Source organism: Falco cherrug, chromosome 8 (genome assembly GCF_023634085.1).
Source record: "Falco cherrug isolate bFalChe1 chromosome 8, bFalChe1.pri, whole genome shotgun sequence".
Lineage (NCBI taxonomy): Eukaryota > Metazoa > Chordata > Aves > Falconiformes > Falconidae > Falco > Falco cherrug.
Window position 1 is genome coordinate 18280511 of NC_073704.1, and position 21444 is coordinate 18301954.

General features: G+C 37.4%; 1 protein-coding gene across 5 annotated transcripts in view; it reads right to left on the reverse strand.

The window, feature by feature from the left end:
• Positions 1-21444, reverse strand: part of AGPS (alkylglycerone phosphate synthase) — an 82922-nt gene that overhangs the window by 17698 nt on the left and 43780 nt on the right. For all 5 annotated transcript variants that reach the window (XM_027810655.2, XM_027810657.2, XM_027810658.2 and 2 more), the window contains 10 exons: positions 18147-18267; positions 17993-18067; positions 16255-16326; positions 14206-14285; positions 11761-11841; positions 9210-9335; positions 7047-7155; positions 6483-6610; positions 3857-3908; positions 1506-1582 (listed from right to left, as the gene is read on the reverse strand). In XM_027810655.2, coding sequence (XP_027666456.1) covers positions 1506-1582; positions 3857-3908; positions 6483-6610; positions 7047-7155; positions 9210-9335; positions 11761-11841; positions 14206-14285; positions 16255-16326; positions 17993-18067; positions 18147-18267 — 921 coding nt within the window. The remainder of the gene's footprint in view (positions 1-1505; positions 1583-3856; positions 3909-6482; positions 6611-7046; positions 7156-9209; positions 9336-11760; positions 11842-14205; positions 14286-16254; positions 16327-17992; positions 18068-18146; positions 18268-21444) is intronic.

Sequence of the window (21444 nt, forward strand, 5' to 3'; positions counted from 1 at the left end):
GGAACTAGATACTACAGTGTGAACTAGTAGGCAATACCTAAAGCATTCATCTATTAGTAAACAGTCACAAATTACATGGAGGAGTAAACCAGAAAGACTTTGTCCCAATTCTCTTAAGGGGTATCAGTTAAAACATTACTCCACTCAAGAGAAGAATGAAGTGTTAGTCTGATATGTTCTGTATACTGATGTTAACTTTTTGTATAGGGAGCAATTCACAGATGAAGCAAGCATAAGATGGATTTGAGTATCTTTGTCCCAGTAACATCTGCATTATCAGTCTCAGGGTCATTAAACTGGCTCCCTCTGTTCCTACCTCCTATCCCAGCTGGGAGTTTCTCCTAAATAGTGGTTGCTTATATCCACCAGGAGACTGAGCCCTGACAGAGCTCTAGAGTGGTCACCAATGTGGAAACTCTCAGTATTAAACTGCATTTCTCTCATTTTTGCAGCTGTTCTTTTCCTCCTGCAGAGCTGGAGGAATTGGCATACAGCATCCCTTGGTGATACGATAACCCAAGAAGCTGTGATGTTTGTTGCCGACTCCAGAAGCAGTAGATGTTGCCAACTAGGATTTCAAACTGACAGTAACCTTGTTGCCAAAGTCTTTACTACTTTAGTTATTTCCTGCGCTACAGCAGATCAGGGAGGGAAGACAAAATTTTTGGGCTATCTCCAAACCTAATAAGTATTCCCTAGCAAAAAGTTCCAAGACACATGGCATTTTCTACTTCAGTAGCCCAAGAAAGAACAGCAGAATTAACACTAGCCACTGTCTCTCAAGTAAGCCCACTCCCTGAAGACACTAAATATTATCAAATCAGAATTAAATTTTTACCTCCTCTTATCTAACAGTTATCTAAATCTAGGATGATGCAGTTTTCTACATTTGAATACCAGTATTTGCAGGAAATCTTTAGTTACTGGTTTTTGCTCCAAATTAGCTAACAAGACAGATAGCACACACAAAAGCACAAGTGAAGTAACTTTAGCACCAGATAATTCTGGACTACAAAGGGTATTCATTGGGATGAATTCCAGTAAGACAAAAATTCAGTTTACACAGGCAATTCAAGACAAATATCTTGAGGTCCTCCCAGAATTCTAGTTCATGCAACAAGGTAGGCTGCCTTGACAAAAAAAAAATCTGAGAAGAGGAAAAGATAGTAAAGTGTTGGTCTCACTCCATCAGTGTTAACTGATGATCAGTGGTCTGCAAGCTAGGCAAGTTGGTTCCAGTCTTGCTCTTGTCACCAACTCACTGTTAAGACAGGGTATATTAATCTCATCTACAGATATGACCAGTAAGAACAGCTCTCATGGAATAACTCCTCAAACAGATAATCTCATCTTGGATTAAACCACTTTGAGATTGTAGTATCAGTTAACTGGAGAGTGTAGGATATGTTACACCTGAACTCAGCTGCACTAGAGACAGTATACGAGAACAGGTATCTTATGAATAGCATGCAAAACTTGGAACAGTATTAAACCCCAAATATTACCTTTGTGATGTAGAATTTTTTCAGTCCATCCAAAAATGACGTGAAAATGGAAGCAACTTGTGGTTTAAGCGCATGACCTTTGGTAAAAGGTGGAAAAAGGTGTGTTAAGGCAAACAGCACTCTTAAAACTACTAATTCAAGGGGCAAATAAAGTTTGATAGTCAAAGTTGCAAGAATCATCTGGGAGCACTTTGATTATCATAATTAAAGGCACTTTCTACTCATTTAGGAAAAGGTTCTTAGTAATTTTTTTTAAAGGCATACATACAACTGTGCACAAATATTTCATCTTACACTTAATTAAGGCTGCCCTAGTTTAGATTTTTGCAAGTATTGGCGTATGGAAAACTTTAGAAGCACACTTCATTAATTTTAGCAGTACAAAGCCAAGCAAATCAGTGACTTTAAGGTTACGCCAAAACTACTGAAACTAATAGCCAAAAGTGGTGCAAATTAGGAGTTAAGCAACTTTTTCCTTAACTGTTATGTCACTTGTGCAAAATTTTCTACACAGAGCTAGTAATTGCTTCCTTAATCACATACGGGGAACTAAAATTCCAGGATATATAAATGGTGTCTTGGAGTTTGTTAAATTAACATCTCTGCCTCAAGACTGGGTTTAATTGAGATGAAAGTCTTTTACTGTTTGTTCCATTGTTTTCAGTTACAAGCAACTTCTGAACTCCCATTACTGCTTCACTTCAACAGTCTTGCATCTGGCCTACATGCTGTGAGCCCAATTCATAAAAAAAGTTATGCACCATTTACATGATACTTCTTTCTAAAATACTTCACAAAGTACTTCCTCCTGAATAAAGCAGGAATTCAGCAATTGATTACTCTCCTTCCCTCTTCAGTAATGAGGGACTCTCCCTGCAGATATGAACATACCTCGAGAGTACACCTCTAAGTGCACAAAAAAGCACCAGATCACAAAAGGGCATGAATTTAAACCACATCTGCAAGAACTACTGTATTTAAGCCTACTTAATGATTACAAGAAAAAAATATCTATATTGACACACCTAAAACTGTTTTGCACATGACCATATAAGCTGCAATCTCAGATCAATGCTAGAAAGTAGAAGAATCATTTATTCAGTGTTGGGTTAAAGCTTGTAACTGGTCAAACGTCTTCCAAATTCAAAAGAAAAAAAAAAAAAAAAGCATCTGCCTTCATTGTACATATCCGAGAGAAACAGTAAAACACAAGAATGACCAAAGCAAGCAGCAAGGCTTGCTGGGCTCAGGTTTTACAAATCCATTTCCTTGGTTTGAAAAACAAAGCTCAGCTTTCTCAGCACCACCATATTAATGGTATTTGAAGTCAAGATTCACCACTGCGGCTTCTGTCCAAAAGAAGTTTCAGAAAATCTGACTCGTTCAAGTGGTATCAACATAGAGGTTTTCAGAGTCCATCTCTATTCACATTTAGGTTTTCTGGATACAACCAAAATAGCACATTCTCAGCAAGACCTTTACATTCTATAAACTATTAGCTTCAAAGCAGTAGAACTTTAGGTTCTCCTTGAGAGTGTCTTGAGCCAGAACACATCTTTTGCCAAATCTCCTACAGTAAGACAACAGCTTTCCCCAATAATTCCTTAAAAATAATTGCTCTGCATGTCTGACATCGCCCTGTTTTGGTATTTGAACTAGCTGAAATTTCATAAAATATTTGTGTTCAGTAATGTTCTAGTAGCTTCATTGACTTTCTGTACTTACAGCCTACAGATTATTTCTGTCTGCATACGATTATGGCATTTACTACATCTAAGCTTCTTTTAAAGCTAGACATGCTTGCCTGAAGTGAGTAGTCATTGCCTCCCCCACCCAAATAATTGTTGCCACATCAGAATATTTTCACAAACCTGATACTTAAGGAATCTGTATATCAACCAACTTACCTTCCAAATAAGGTGCCTGCATTATGATTAATTTTTTTGCATACCAACTTCTCATTAGTACTCTCAGCAAGAAAATGTTTCAAGTACTAAACTGCAAAACTATAATTTCTGCTCCTTCAGCAAAACAGAGGAAGTGCCACCAGAGTTTCAAACTCTACCCAGCAGACTACATACCAAGAATGGAAAGGTAGCAAAAAAAAACCACCCCCTCATATTTATATGCAGAGCATGGTTCTTTACTGGCTGTTGTAGTTCATGCTGTTTTCCCAGAGGCAAAGACAGGCTTCTGTTTCTGAAAGTAGACATTATCACACTTCTATAGCATAACTTCAGGTTCGTTGCCTTCTTAGTCTAGTTTTGAGTAAAGGAATTACCACCTAAACCAGACTACCAAAAATCAAAACCCTTAGAAGCATATTTGTCTAAGAAGATCTATGTACTTACCAAACTGAAACTGTGCATTGTCAACAAGGCGAATTGATGCAGGAGCACATCTCTTGGAGACAAAGTTAGAGGAATGAGAGGGAGGAAGTATAGAAAGATTACGTACAGTTTTGCTAGAATTCATAACAATAAAATGCTCATTTTAAAATAGCATACAAGAAAGCTCTTGTAAGAAAACTTTGATACCAGAGACCTATGGCCATCATAATCACTGAAAAGGGGTGACTAAGCTTTTTTTCCACTTGAATAATATCATCTATTAGGTATGTCTAGATATAATGCATTGAGAATTTTCAGTTCAACCTCAAGCCAACAGGAATATCTGAAGATCTTTGACCTTTCAAGTATCAAGTGTTTTTCTGAAGTGCCATATGCAGTAAAGATATCATTCTTCATTAAAATATCAAGCTTATGTTGCTACATAATCAGAGATACACATACATTACAAATACATTGAAAAAAGTTTAATTGTTGTGGGTTAAACCCGGCACGCAGCTAAGCACTACACAGCTGCTCACTCACTCCGCTGCAGTGGTAGAGGGGAAAAAACTGGAAGGGTAAAAGTGGGAAAACTCATGGGTTAAGATGAAGATAACTTGATAAGCAAAATGGGAAACCACCACCAAAAAAGCAATGCAAAAAGAAATCAGTTACCACCAGCTGACCAATACCCAGCCAGACCTCAAGCAATGATAACCCCTGGGAGGCTCCCTCCTCTAGTTTTATTTCTGACCATGATGTTATGTGGCAGGGAATGGAATATCCCTTTTGTCAGCTCGGGTCAGCTGTCCCAACTGTGTTCCCTCCCAGCCTCTTGCCTGCTACCAACCTACTTGCCGGTGGGAAGAGCCTGAAAAATAGAGAAAGCCTTGACACTGTATACACGTTGTTCAGCACCAGCCAAAAGATTGGTGTGTTAACATTGCTTTGGTCACAAGAACAAAATTTTCTTCATAGCAGCTGATGTTAACTCCAACCCAGCTACACCTAATGTTCTGCCATCACACTGGGCTTAAAATCCATATTTGGGTCCAGCCTAGATCCTGCACTGTACAGAAGTCTGAAAACAAGTGAGAACAGCTGCCTTCAATTAGGCAAGCTTCTGGCAATACATATGCCTACACTGTATAGTGTGTGATGGCCATATCCAGTCATACTGACATGTATGGCCACAGGAATATGACAAAGCATGAATTTCAGGCTTGTGTTCTTCTACTCTTCTAATCAGATGGATTTAGAAGTACTCCTCTATCACTTTGACATGTTCACTGTCCATAATATCATTAATATATATTTGGTCACACAACAGGAAGAAAGAGCATGAAGAACAGGCAGGTTGACAGAAGAAGGCTGGAGGAGTGGTTTTACATGAAACCAACCCACCCACAACCTGCAGGCTGGTTAATCTTACATTAACCTAGACCAATACAGACAAACAGCTTTTCAGACAGCTATCACTAATTATTACCAAGATTAATTCAAGGGGCAACAGAAGAGAAGAATAAGTAATTAAGGCTCAAGTAAACAGTGATCAAGTAAGGCTCAGTGAAACAGCAGCAGCAGCTTAGAAATGGAGCAACACTAAGTGGCTAATTGGCCTTTTTTCCTCTTCTAACTAAGCCCATAGCTAGAGAAAAGACACTAGCTCCTTAATTGAACCAAAATGTTGATCAGCAATATGATTAAGTATTCCCACACCATCCGCTTAGATACCTTTAACAGAAGAACAAGCACTAGCAGTAGAAGCACAACAGAACTGGGAAGTGCTGCTGACTAGCATATACATGTCATTCACATACCAGTTTGAACATCTGGCTTGGAACATTAAGTCATTAATTTAGACCAATCACTAAAAAAAGGTAAAGCTGTGTTTAGTTTAGCATAAATTAAAACATTTCTGAAATTACTTCACCCATTCAGGGCATATTCCAGGATTTGCTAAGTTTTACACGTAGCAAAGAAAAGTTAATGAAGAAAGAGGCTAGCTACTCTAAGATTTGCTTGGAAGCATAGCCACAAGGAAAAGTGTTATTCAATTTGGACACCCATGTCTGAGTTGCTACCTGAAACCACCTGACCACACTATTCAGAAGGCTGTTTAAGTACTACAGCATAAGCACAATTCCACCTCAAAATATCCAGCTCACCTGAACATGTCACTGTGCTTCAGGAAATGTTTTCTAGACATAGACCATATCCTTCCATTGCATGACTTCTGTTCCTTTGTCACTTTAGAGCCATAAATTCAACTACCTTTTACTTGTGCACTGCAACTTAGTTTCTTTAAATACTGGTTCCCTCTACATAGCCCTGAATTAATCTGAGAATTAAGCCCTGTTGAAGGAGATTCATATCTCAGCACAGAAAGTTTGGCTTTGCAAGTAACTCCCTCTGAAAAAAGCAATCAGAAGGCACATCCACAACATGTCTCAGAATATCAAGCAAATTCAGAATGTACTCAATCCTCAACTGCATCATTTCCAAAAGCCTCATGGACCATATACACTTGATGTGGTTCATATTACCTCAAATCCTCACTTCCCAATTGCCAGTAGTATGGCATGAGCATACCCCTAGTGCTAGAATCTGCGTCCTTGAGTGAAGTTAACATCTAGCTTTTCTTTACCTGCTTTGCCACTTCCCTTAAGCAGGCTACCCCTCGTTCAAAATTGGGGAAGACCACAGAGCCATACTTCTGGTATTCAGGGACTGGGCGAATCTTTATCGTAACTTCAGTAACCACTCCAAGAGTTCCTTCAGGAGAAAAAGAAAAACTGAGTGAAGTGTTGCAAGATATACTTCTTGCAAGTTACCCAACTTAACAATTGTTTACCAGGATGTTGTAAGTTAACATAAATCAGAAGTCCCAAAAATTCACTATTGCAGTAGTAGGTGATTTATTCCTGACATGGTAAATTCTTACAAGATACCCTCTAAATCATGTTTGTTACTAGACTTGTAGACTAACTCTATAGACCTGTTTTAAGCAGTGTTCAGAGTTGCTTAATTTCAGTCCTTATTTTTAAAGTATATATTTAAAGTTTCATTGTATTATCCTAACACAAGAAATTCATGACTGCATAATGCCACTCAGACACACTGGAAGCCACAGCATTAAAGATGTTCAAATCATCGAGCCATTACAGAAGCTGACGGAAGATGCAGTAACATGCAATTACTGTGTTTATACCTTCAGATCCCATAATGAAGTGATGGATATCAGGTCCTGTCGACATGCGAGGTACTTGACAGTTTTTTTCTACTATTCCTCTAGGAGTTACCATTTTTATATGGATCACCTGTTTAAACAATACGCAATGACTATAAATACTTGCATTAGGCACACACAAGTTTTTTGTATGATATTAACTTTCTACAAAACTTAATATTAAGATCAATACAGTTCAGCTTTGTAAGCTTTAAGACATTATGTAGGCAGTCCCAAGAACTTTTAGAATAACCTGAGGACTGTTAATAACAGTCATTTTAACACAGCATGGTTCGCCCACACAGATTGTTTCCAGTTCTATGCCAAATCAAATGAACTGTTGACTACATGCAGGCAATATCAGTTAAAACTGTTTTGTTTTTTTCAGTGTAGACAGCACTTCATAAACATTAGTATTTTAATACAGAATATACATACACTTCAGAGGAAAAAAGTGAGGGTTTAAACTTTGCTTTAATATTGCTGCTTTATAAAGCTTATAATTCAGTTAGCAGTTGCTACAGAAATACTTCTATTAGGAGCAAACATAGCAGTAAGTTTTATGAAATAGATTATCAATATAAAATCTGCCATAAGACTGATATGTATGTAAGGCTAAGGCTCTAAGTTTGTTTTTTTTAAAAAATATTTTTAAATGTTATTGCTTCCAGCTTTATTCATGCACATGCAATACAGAGTCCAGATTTCTTTTTAATCCTTTATTCAATTATTTTATACCAAGGAATGGCGAGTTTTGGGTTTATGTAGTGAAGCCTTTAAATGAAGCAAGATTACTGAATTTCAGCTGATGGGTTTAAAACTTTCTAGCACAGGTAGCTAAGTAATTTTCATCCTGCTCTGAGTTGTTAAAAAATTTCATTATATGCATTTTACAAACTGTTGATTCTACAATAAGTAGATTTTAGGCAGCTTATATAACACACCATTTCTAGATATAAAGTTTCCTCAGAAGGTAAACACTTCCCTGAAACCTTCTCACTGTGCCATTTTGAAACTCACTAACTGTTCCAAATCAATTTTCAATCTTATTTCCTCCTAATGGAAATTTCAGAAGCTATTTTAGCCTGAAGTTACACTTCCATGATAGAAAAGCCTTCTGCTTCACATCTCCCAGTACAAGCAAAACTATACCATCCAGTAATACTTCAGGTAGTAGGAGACAAATGACACTTCACAAGTGTTAGTAGTTTTAGTTCAGCCAGGCCTACTGAATAAAAATGGTGTAGTTCCTGCCAAACTCAGTCACTGATACTGAAGTGTCATATCTGTGCACAGAACAAACATGTCTGAGCTATGAGCTGATGAAAAAGCCTGAGATGATGGGGATCTATTACCTAGAGCGGGGCTGCAGGAAAGTAGTAAGAAAATGTCACATGTGGAACAGCTATTTTATAAACTATGAGAGAAAGCTGGAAGTTTGAAGCAAAAAGGCTGGCAAAGTCTGAACAGTGATTATTTAAATATTATTTAGTATACTTGTCATAACAGAAAAGGTAACTTAAATCAAAAAGTATGTTTTAAAACACAAATTACCTGGGTTAATATAAAGATGAACCATTTTTATGGTTACAACAGATTCAAGAATACAATACTGGCATTCCCAGTCCATTGCTTCCTTCCTCAAAGCTCCTTCAGACCATGTGGCAGCGTTACATTTCACCACTGTGCATCCACATGGTCAGTTAGGTCAGCCTACAGATTTGAAAACTAGCCTAGGGGGGGTAGGAAAGTGGAAGAAGCTAGCTTGCTTGTCAGTTAGATGGTCCAACTAGACAACTTCAGGAACATCGAATAGGTAGGACAAAACATGACCTTTTGGAGTCACCCTAAAATTTTGACAGGATTATTACACTGGATTAACAGAAAGCACAAAATGATAGAAGGTAACACCAGAGTCAGGACAGGGTAACAAGTCCTTAAGTTAGCCAGTGATTACCAAGATAAAATTGACTTTTAAAATTATAATACCAAAAGCAAGCAAACTAGCATTTCAGTCAAGATTTGATGCCAAAACTGTATCACTTAAAACCGAAATCGACTATCCCTTTTCCCCTCTCATTGCGAGTCATTATAGAAGTTAAACCTGCAAACAGAACAATTAGAAAAAGTATTAGAGCTATTTACCAGATCTTCAATGTTTCCATAGATGTTTTTTTTCATGCCCGATGCTCGTGTTGCTACCCATCCTCCTAGTGAACTGAACTCCATGGAGTCTGGTTCATGGCCTGTACAGAAGCCACTTTCAGCAAGCTAAAGAAAAGAAAAAATAAATTTTACAGAGCCTGCATTTGTGTAGTACTCCAAATCTCAGTATTCTAGTTCGGGTTTGTTTGTTTGTTGCTTTTTTTAAAAAAACAGTATCCTGTATCCACACACCCTTTCATTCAGGTACAAGTTTTGGTTTTGATATATAAATGAAATGCAATTGATTCTGCTTCTACTGTGCATACACATCAACCTATAACACTCCTCCTCCATATTTTAAAATAAAGACCTTTATTGTTCATAAGGTGTGAATTCAAATATGTATGAGAAAAATTTTAACTATGTAACTACCAACTTTGCACAAATGCAGCCAATAAGGACGTAATCTCTTGTTCTAACCTAATGTGATATGCAGCACGTCTGCAGAAAACATGAGCAAATTGCCTGTACTTAATTCTCTCATGGAGTGATGTGTTTTAACATACAGCCATCTGGTTGGGCTTCCTGTATGCAATGCTGTCAACTATTTGTGATGCAGATCATGCATTCCTGTACATTAAGCAGTAACTTGTTTCTCATTTTTCTGTGTTAGCTTGGCTTTGCCATCTGCACAGCACCTGAGGTAGATTGGATGCCCTCAGAATCACACCACCAAAGCTGTTGAACAGGAAGAATTAAAGACCCAATAGTCTCACATTAAGTGATAACTGTGTTAGTGCATTTGAGATGATCAATCTGTGCTGACCAACTGAAAACAATCATGTTGGACATAGGTATTTAAGTATACCACATAATGTGGATCATTAACTATGTTCTGTTGTACAAAGTGGTTCTAACTTAAATGATTGAAAGTCACTTATGTGTAATGTCTATGGTGATTCATCTAGCTCATGGTCTCCTCCCATACCAGAGGGGCTTGTGGCTTTATATGCTTACTTGTCATTTATTAGGGAAGGGTTGACCCTGCACCTTCCTCCTACCCCAAAGATAACAAGAAATTTCCTTGGCCAAATGCATATCTGCATTCTACCTGTACTTCAGTGGAAGTCTGCATTGGCATTAACTACAATATTAAATCATTCTTATGCTCAAATTGTACTACACAAAACAAGCACAACCTGCAGTCCTCACTTTAACCACATCCCACTGGCCAGTAATAATGGAATTCCAGTATACACAATAAGAATTTTGAAAATATATATATACATATACTTTAGAGTAGATGGTCTGATTTTGTATTCTTTGCACATTGAAAGAATTCCACAGAAGTCCTCACTTGCTCAGAGTGACTTGAGATATTAAAACCTTTGTACAAATACTAGTTTATTCAGTACTGAACAAATGGACAACTTTTCATAGTCAAAAACCTGATTGAAAAGATTTTGATCAAAAATATTAAAAGATAACTGCAACGGCAGTACTCCAGTTCATAAGAGCTGTAAGCAGAGTAAGGGGCAGTAGTCCTTTACTAAGTGAAAGGAAAAATAGTGGCATTTAAATAGACAGTTGTGAAATATCAAACCATTACCCTAGAAAAAGGTCGGTTAAACACAGAGCATATTCTCCTCACACTTTTAATTTGAAGCTTGAAAGAAACAGATCTAGAAAGGTTAAAATATTACGATCAAATGATAAAAGGCAGGCAATGCTACCTTTCTCATCATAAACAGCTCTGTCAGGTACAACAAGTTTTCTTCTAAAAAGTGGTCTAAAAAAACATGTTAAGAAAACCCAAGTCCCTGCATTATTTGTAGAGTGCATTTAGGTACTAAGAATTGTAATTTTAGACATCATTTAGCTATCAAAACAAGTCCTAGAATTTTTTAGATAACCAGAACAGCACATCCTGAAGAACAACAAACATACACAACTTGCTTGATTAGAGGAGCACTTAGAAAGACCCTGAGAAGGGTGCTGTGGCTCTCCTGATGAACTGCAATTAAAAGCCAGTAAAGATTACTTAGAAATGAAGGTGATTTAATATTCCACTGGACTCTTGCTTTGGGCAACTCTCCCTCCTTTCAGCTACTCTCCTGTAGCAGTGCAACAGCATATCTGTTATATGTTCCAGCCTTCCTGAGGAAACCCCCTCTGGCCAGAATGATTAAACCACACATCACAAAGTGACAGTTTGAACTTTGCCTGGTAAGTGGTACCAAGTGTCATGCCTTGCAACCACACTGGTCTATCTAAGGTCTGAAACAGAAAGCATAGCATTACATGCTGTGAATTGTCACCTTATTACTGTAATCACATTTTGCATCTAGAGCCAAAAAGCAAAGTTTTTAAAGTGTTCATCAAATACAGCATTCAATGTGATACGGTTCACAGCCATGCATGTAACGCTTACCACACTAGTCTGCATGAAAACATACAAGAGTTAAGCTACAATTCAATTATTTAGATGAGATAACAGGAACAGCTAAGGAAAGCATGGAGAAATACTAGAGGTCTGACAAGTTAAAAATACCTGTTTTTCCAGATCTTGTCCAACAATGCCAGCTTCCACACAAGCTGTTAAGTTCTTCTCATCTATCCAGAGAATCCGATTCTGTTGAAAAGCCAATCAAAACTAAGAAACAGCATTAAAGATTTTTGTTCATTTCCTTCTCTAATGCTTCGGATCAACATGCTTGGTTATATAGTTTACTATTAATTCAACTCCAGTTATTCAGCAGTTGGAAGCTGAACCCCCTCACTCCCTCAAACAGGTTACAACTTATGAAGTCATTACTGTAAGAGGGTAGTATACTTACTAGACAATTCATACTAGAAATGTTTAAAGAGTCTTTCTGACTCTTCTGCATTGTTAAGTCAAAACCCTCACAGAAATTAAGAAATACAGTGATTTTCACAAGTAACATGAATGAAGGTGCCTGAATCTGACTATCTGGACACTAAGCATACAACAAGTATTCTTGAAGATACTCCATGGGTTAAATAGATTGCTTTCAGTTATTCTAGTTCAGCTCTTGGATTTTGACACTGTAAACTAGAAGCAAATTATACTATAGGATGTCAGAGTATATATATACTTTTGCAATTTAAGATACTTCGAAGGATTCTATTGTTTTATCTGATGAGACAGTCACTTTCCATCAGTACATTCTACTAAACAGGAAAATGTAGTAAACACTACAAACTACATGGTGCACTAAGCAATTGATGACAAGGACAATCCACTTGGAGAAACAAATACAGGTTTAACTTCACTTATATTAAGGACACCGCAGAAGCTTCAGCTTCTACTCTTCATTCTGAAGTATGCTTCTGGTGTACTGTAATTTTGTGCATTAATATTCGGAGAACAGCTCTTAACTTCCCTTTACGTTGATTTTTTTTCAAATGACAGAAATGTCAACATCTCATAGTCCAACTTAAACTATGATTTAAGGCAGTTGTCTCCCCTCACAACATCTGGGCTAACTAATTATTCAAAACCAGCTATTTCAGCTCCTTTCAGACACTTTCAGTTTCAGCATAAACTGCTTAACTGATCTAAGATGCTTATGTAATTAGTTTTTATACAATATAGACCCTACACAGATGAAAATACCCATTAAGTGTCTAATAAAATAGCAAAGCTTAGCCAATCATCTTAATTGCTCTGAGACACCCAGGTTTTAACTCTGGCAGTGCTTCTTTTCACCTTAATTTCCTTCATTACCCTCCTCAATGATTACAATTAGCTAACACTCATTCAAGACATGAAAGCGGTCTATTTTCTGACTTGGTGTATACTAGATAATACAAAAGCATGAGTTAACCACAATCCCTTCCCACTCTCAAACGAGACAGAAGTCAGAGCTGTGGGTTATGAATCAGTGAGTTCAAATGAAGGCTTCAGTCAGCACTACACTCTTTGGATTTCACTCCATAGACACCCGAAGAGCTTCCTTCAATACACAACTACCACCTTTGCAGAAAAGATCACTTTGTAGCCAGACACAACTGAGAAACATGAAGTTTAACTGAAGCACCACTGACTGAGTAGAGAAAATGGAGCCAAACCCCAGGTTGTACCTTCAAGGCTACAGAGCTCAGTAGGTGCTCAGAGGCAGTAGAACTTTACATCAAAGACAGAGCTGTTTCTGAAGCTTCTCATTACCATGTAGTCATAAAACTTATTTTAGAACAGGGGTCCTCAAACTGTGGGCCGGATATGGCCCCCCAAGGTCCTCAATCCGGCCTCTGGTATTTACAGACACACACAGCTCCCCCCTGCCCCCGCCGGGGGTTGGGGGGGAACCAAGCAGCCTCAGATGACTGCCTGCCACTTCATCCGCACGCCAGCCCCCTGTTTAATAAGTTTGAGGACCCCTGTTTTAGAAGTATAAAGCTCCTTCATAACAGAAAGACGAAAACTAGCACTAAGTTTTACAGAACTGCATTTCTAGACTGCCATAAAGCTATGAACTTGACATACTCAAGGTGCTATATACCCAAAAATCTAGGGTTTTTTTTCTTTCAAGTTGATCCTTCAGGTTTTTTATAGATATTAGGTCACTTACTAACCTTTGCTTGAAGTATTTCTTAGCCTGCAAAAACTAGTGAAATTTGCAGTAACAAATAGCTTCCTCCTAGCCTTTCATTTAACCTCAAATACAAGTTCCAATATAGAAGCATAGTAGCTTCCTCCAATTTTCACTTAAAGCTGCTATAACAAGGCTTAACAGTGATTTTTTTTCCATTGTTAAATACATACCGGTCATATGGAGTGGTACAGGTGTAACTAACATGAGCAAATTTCACTTAAACTGAAGGAGTACCAGTTTAATCACACTTAGTAGGGATAAATACTTCCACCCCTAATTAATTCTTGCGAAGAAAAAATGTCATTCCTTAATGATCACCAAAGTAATCACAGGATAATTTTAAAAGTAGATTTAAAAAAACCAACAGCTGAGTGACATACCATTTGTGATGTATCCAGTGAGACAATTGTTCTTTTTTCTTCTTCAGGACATTCAAGGGCACTAGAGACACTCGTCCCTCCTGCAAATATGGGAGGGAAATTGTCATCAAAAAATTCTCAGGTAGTTTTTCTTCACATAACATTACTCACTCCCTCCTTTCTGATATTGAACTTAAATTAAGATCACTGAAGTTAACTGTTTGAGGCTAGTGATTAGCCTTTTAAGGCTGTCCCTTCTCCTAAACTGGGTTTCAAAAAATCAAGGCAGCAGTGGAGCTGTCAATGCTTTAACAGCCCTTGATAAATCATGAAATTTTGTGACCATCTCAGCTGCTTCTGTTAAATTCAGAATAGATTTTCAAAACTAGAAAAGTAAGAAATAACAAAGCGTCCAAGATGGAGTGCTATGATTTCTATGTGTTCTTTTGTGGTCACTATGGAAGTCACTACACTTCTACCCATAAAACTGGCTTAAGAAGTCTACTTAATGCAAGAATGCAGTACCTATCTGAAAGCAAGTATGTAACTAAAAAAAACTGAATAAAACCAGATCATAGAATCATTTGTGTTGGAAAAGACCTTTAAGATCATCAAGTACAACCGTTAACCTAACACTGCCAAGTTCATCACTAAACGATATCCTTAAATGCTACATCTGTCTGCCTTAATACCTCTAGGGATAGCGACTCCATTTTCTTGGGCAGCCTAATGTCAAACTTCTCTACAGGCTTCTAATGTATTTTATAGGATGTCACAGAACAGCCTCCAAGGAGCCTTTGGCTTCTCAAAGACTACAAAAGCCATAGGAAAAGAGAGACTAAGATGCTAAAGAAATCCATAGTAAGCTACCGAAGAACAACCAATGGCAAGTACAGATACAGGGACAACTAATAAAACACTCCAAGAGCAGTAGAGCCCATCACCTTTGTTTCCAGTAAAAGGAAAGGGAGCATTTTCCTTGAATACCAATGCCTACAGTAGTAACTCCAGACATTGACTGTACTTTAGCATAAACAGACTTGGAAAGCAATCTGAAGATCTTTCTGTACCCTGGTCAGTGGACAAGATATAGTCAATATAGCTGTTTTCAGCTATACCAATTTACTAGTACCAAAGGTGACTTGTAGCAGTCTTACAGCTCTTCAGATGTACCTGGCAAGGGTGAGTTTTAGGGAGAAACCAGCTCCATCAGTTTGGTATTGTCTTCAAGTGACATTCTTGTCTTTTCAAATGGTTAAGTGTCCTTCCTACAGGGGCTATACTCCTACAGCATAAGCAAGTACCAAGTAAAATGCACGGATTTCTCACAGAATTAAGAGCTCTTGGCAAAGAGCTTCTCACTGAATAAGCTTATGAAAGTAAGCTTCCCGTGCTCCCTGAGCTCTAAGTCAAAGCAAGATAGCTCACCATCTACTTCAGCAGGCTTAAAGGAAAAAGCATCCATGATTAAAAAACCTGGAGTCCTCTTACACACGCCTTTACTTGTACTCTGTACCAACTACAGCCTTAGTCTCCTGAAAAGCCCTTGCCACAGAAGTTTAACTTTCAAACCAAACAACGTCTAAAAGGAAACCTGAATTACAGTTAATGATTTTGCAACATGGTGTCTGACCATAATCCTCTCTGGACCCATGAGCTTCAATAGTACAATAAGAAAAAACCCCAATTCATACATGTTTGTGGGAAAAGAGCACAAGTAATGCATCCAAAAACATGATACCTCTAACAGACATTTGAATCTCTTGACTTATTTCCTAGAAAACTTCCATGGCAGAGGTAGATTTCAGCTTCATATAATCAGTCCTCTTGCACATTCAATATTCAAGGTGTTGACATACTTTTAATGACTTCCACTAAATTGAATATAGCAGCTTTTAATACTGCAAGATCATAAAAAAATTAAGACCACACTTAAAACACTACTATAAAAAGACTAACTATTGAATTATGAGCACAATAAATTACTAAGATCACATATTTAAATTGAATTCAAGTAGAATACATTTTCACTAGTAATGTTAAACAGATTTGAGATTTCTTAACACTTACCACCAAATGGTATTATGCAGAGATTGTGTTTGCAGGCTAATTCCACAATTTTAACTACGTCTTCATGGCAAACTAAAAAAAGTCCAAACAGTTAAAAGAACCAACAGGATTTATGCTTAATACCACGATTTGCGCTTTGTACTAAATACTGCAGTCTGAATAAACAGCAGCTCCTTTTCCAACACCAGCAAGGAAGACATTTCCAAAGAGTTATGTGCTAAGAGCTGGGTTCAGAAGTGTCAGGGTTCCCAGAGTAAAATTTAGACCTGAAACAATTCTACGTTTGAAGAACCAACTACAGCCTTAGTCTCCTGCTCTACTCATGGACTGAGACCTCCTGCAAATTCTCAGGGCAAGATGGGCTACTAAACAGTTAGCAATTAATCTAGGTGTCTTGGAGAACAAATTAAGTTTAAAGCTTTTATTGACAATTGGCTGTCCAATTTATTTTAAACAAGAAATAAGTCTGAGAGCTGAACACCACATCTTTTTCTTTCTGGCTGACATTCAGTTTCAAAAGTAGAGTTGCTGGTGAAATTTACTTTTCTAGAATGTACTCTGTATCTGGTCAAAGAGGGAAGCAGAAATGCTTGTGCACAGACAAGGAAAATGATCAAATACAGCGCATACGTGAGTTTGAGCAAACAGCAGAGAACTGAGCAGGACAGAAATAGGCTTACAAACTGGCTACTTTGCTCTTGCCATGGAGAGCAGATTTAAACAGAGATAGTTATTTTATTTCACTTGCTCTTGGAGCTGCACAAAATAGTGTGCACAAAAGACTGAGTGGCAACTGCTACTCGGTCACCAGTGCTGTCATTGTCAGTACCTGTCCTCAAGTAGCAAGATGCATCTTATAGTACTTTTTTAATGCTTCCCATATGTGATTTTTCCCCTCTAATTAAAGGGGAGAAAACTGAACTAAGACTACATTCTCATGAGAGATGTTGGTGTTTCTAATGCAGTGCAGCTATCAAAGTATCAAAGTTATAAAAGGTAGGAAAAGAGTTGGATTCGTACAGCTAAACAGAAAATAGCAGGTACTTGGATCAAACCATTTTTTGATTAGCTACTGAAGAATGGCACAGGGGAAGTAGCTCCTAGGGACCAGAGAAACAACTGAAGTAGACAATTCACACAAGCGTGCAAATAAAGTCATATGAGTTTAAGTACTCATACCCTACTAGATAGAAGCAAGCATGTTTTCTGCTACATATTACGTACACCAGCATTAGTTATTTTATTTGAAGTGAGCCTAGCCTGCATTCAGATTGCACTGCTCTTTCAGTCAATGACCCTTTGTGTAAAGTGTTCTGACAGCAGTTACAGGTGGTTTTATTCAAGTACAGCATGTTGTAAAACAAAGTTAATACACACATTTCACTACCCTTCCACCATCATGTACTCCTTTAAAAAACAAGATTTAGGCTGCCATTCATACAGCTATTCTTGGGGAACATACATGTTCAAATCACACTGTGGTTAAGTCATGAATTCAGATTTCAATAGAAACTTCAGCTATATTTAATAATAAATTTGACTTTCCTACAGAACAATGGGATTTCACAGGCACAACCTGTAATCCATGTGTTAACAACTATGATTACTATTCATGAGAAAATTCCTTCAGTTTCTGTCAGTCAGTGAAGCAAGAGACAGCTTCCGCATCACAAGCAAGCACAGGAGTTTAGTAAACAATGACCTCCCAGATCAGAAGGGAGAGTAAGACAAAGCTTACCAGGCCATACAACTAGATCAGGAATTCGCTTAAACATTCCTTCCCTGAGTACAAATATCTCATGTAGGCAGTGACCTGAAACACAAACAATAAGTTAACAAGTTCAAACAAGGAAGCATCAGAAGCAGCACTTACATAAATGAAGTTCGCTTACCATGAGCTCTGAATACCCTATCTTCTGCATCTTGTGAATACGATATTTTAGTGGCTTTAAGATCCTGAAGAAATTCTTCATTTACAGTGGATGGAGGTACATCGTTAACATTTAAGGATGCCTACAATAAAAGAAAATAAGTTCATTAAAGGTAGGTTCACTCTTACACTCTTGACAGCGTTTCTGTACAACTACAGGTTAACAATGATACCTAAACGTAACTATTCAAGATCAGAAATACAGAATTTTTCTTCCTTATTTTCATTCACAGATTGCACTTCTCCCTGGTACTCAGCCAACTCAGCACACAGTTAAGTTTTATTTCAGTAGCACATTTACCTTTTTTCCACCTGACAAATTTGGAGAAATGCACTAGCTTATGAGTGCATAATGAACAAAATAACTTTTTAAAGGCTTCCTAAGATCCAAGACACCTGCCTGAACAGAACTAGAGACTGTTGATGAACAGGTAGCAAGTGAAGGTCAAAATTCTTTTGACTATAAATTCCTCCTTCAATACAGAGAAATACACACTAAAGCCACTACCACTCTGCAAGTTATTCTACTTACAGTTTTGTTTCCACCAACCCACTTCCCCTCCTCCTGTCATGTACTGAAAGTTAAATTCACCTTGGACCAAAGCCTAATCAAAAGTCCAAAGCAAGACAAAACTAAGTTTGACTACTATAACACAACAGTCATACTTTGTAGACCTCACACATCAGGAAGACTTTCTAAAAATCCATGTTCTGTCACAAACATGCAAATGTTTCCAGAAAGCCTCCAGGTAGAAGTTTTAATCAACACCTTGTAGAAAAGTTTCCCTTTCAAAAAGGCTATACTGGACATTTTGGCTTATCAACAGACCTCAAATCAAGGTTCTGTAAGTGCAGAGGAAGAACCCCTGCTAAACAATTTTAACCACCCATTCTCCCAGGTTCTTACTATAGATGTATAGTATTCTTATAGCTTCTCAAAGTGCAGACCTAGCCATTTAGTTCTCTTTTGAAAAGGCCACTTTAGATATAGGCACTTAAAAACATAGTTCATGTGTTGACTTCTTGAATTCTCATTCTCCAAGTAAGTTTTTTTTACAGGATCCATTTCCAAAAAAAAAGATCTTTGTAGACATTAAGTTTAATGCTTTTAAGTGCTTTAAAGCTTCAGAAAAACATATGCTTTTTTCCCCTCCTTAAAAACAGAGTAAATAATTTATACTTTTCTATAGGTAATCTCCCTGCAGGAAGATGTCATCTTTTGCAAATGGCCTCTAATTAGAGAGCCCCTTAGAGATAAAGCTTGTATTTGACTAAACTAACTTCTCAGCTTCAACTACTCTGAAAGAAAATATTAACATGAAAAACTCTTGACCTCAAGTTTGAAAGCAGAACTGAACATTCTTCACTACCACATCTTTCATTTTAACTACAATCTTAAAAATTAAGAGTTGCAAAAAATTAGATAAAACACAGCGCAGTGCTTTCAAACTTCTGCCATGAAAACCTTCCTGACAAGTTAACTGACATTGCCTTCAACTTGAGAGAATATGGTTGCAATTTCATTACAAAGCTATCAGGAAAGACTACAGGCTGCCTAATGATGCCAAAAAGCTCGCTTAAAGCCCTACCATCAAAAATTATTCTGTACAAGATTGTCCATACAGTCAAAGAAACTTAAGACATTTATTTGATAAGCCTAGCCTATGCTTCTTCACAAGTACAAAGAGAAAACAGCAAAACTGAACTCACTTTTCTTTCACCTTTAAGTTTCTGGAAGTTATACTCACACATCTAAGTTTCCTTTCCTAGAACAGAGTTTTGCCCATCTTTGCTCTATATAACATCCAGAACAGCAGGTATTTTTTACCATTATGTGCCTTAAGATAAAACCTTAGAGGACAGCACCTGTTACCAAGCTAACAGCAACGGAGATAAGAGATTAATAGTCTCCCATGTGCCACCACAGCACTAGTCTATTCTGAATAGGTTAAGTTGGGAGAGCTGAAGCAGGAAGTTTTAAAGTTCAACTGGAAAGTTTTCAGGTAGTTAAAAGATCCAGAGTCATGGAACTTGTCTACCAGTGTCCACTGCTAGCATAGCAGAAACTGTGTAAGGTTATGTAGAAATTAAAAGTACTTAAAAGGAATAATTCAGAAAGCACCATCTGCATGATACATTCATGACTGACAGCTAACAACATTCAGAGGTTCAAAAGGATAACCAAATGTTTGTTTCAGAGTTTTCATATGGATACAAAACCTAATAAAAATATAGTTTTAACAATAATTTGACTTCTGGAAGAGGATATGTGCTGTTCTGACTGACTTTAATGATAATACTATACTCCTTGAAATGAGGTGCCAGACATGCAAGGAAAAGGCTTTTCCCTCCAACATATTAGCTTTGTCACCTACAAACACAGAGGCTGAGATTAAGAGTTGTTCAGGTGAGAGGCATACCACTAGTGAGAGATCATGAATTTAGGGGCCAGTCACAATGAGCACAGGGGAAGTCTTGGACTGCTGCTCTTACTATTCTGCACATTCATAGTGCTCTGTTCACCCAAAGGGCAGAGCTCGGAGAGAAACTTGAAAGAAGAGAAATAAATAGATACAAATTAAAGATCTTTAAACCACTTCAAGAAAAAATCCTTGCAAGCTGTGCTTACATTTTCTATTGTAAACTTTGGTTTCTTACTGGATTTCTATAGACAGAACTATTTCATATAATTTTAAGTTGAACACAAAGTGCTTGAAGATTTTTGTTCTCCATACGAGGGACACCAACTATTAAAGCTGTAATGATTCCTTGCTGGTGGGGCTTTAAGTATCTTCATCTTTCTCTTCTACAAGTATTTTAATCCTTAAGTTTTCATCAAGATTGAAAAGTTGATTATTCATCTATAAAAATCTTATACACAACGCCAAACAAAAATATATCTATTTATTCTTATGGGACTGAAATATTTTAAGATTTGTGCATTGAAAGGCTAGACAGGAAGCCTGTGTGAACTAGGTCTAAACTGCTATCTCATAAATCTAATCTGAAAAGCAAAAAGCTATCAGTAGGCCTTGAGCATCACAGAAGCAGGTACATTTACTGTTGTTAATTATAACAGAAGTTGCATACAACAGGGAACCCTCCAGTCTTACACAACAGAGGCAGGACAGGTGAAAGACAAAAGGACCAAGAGATCCCTCTCCTATTGCTGTTCCTATACCCGAGATTCTTCATGCTCTGACAACAATAGAAGATGAAAAAACAATACAGCATGATAACCTGATATATAAACTAGGAAC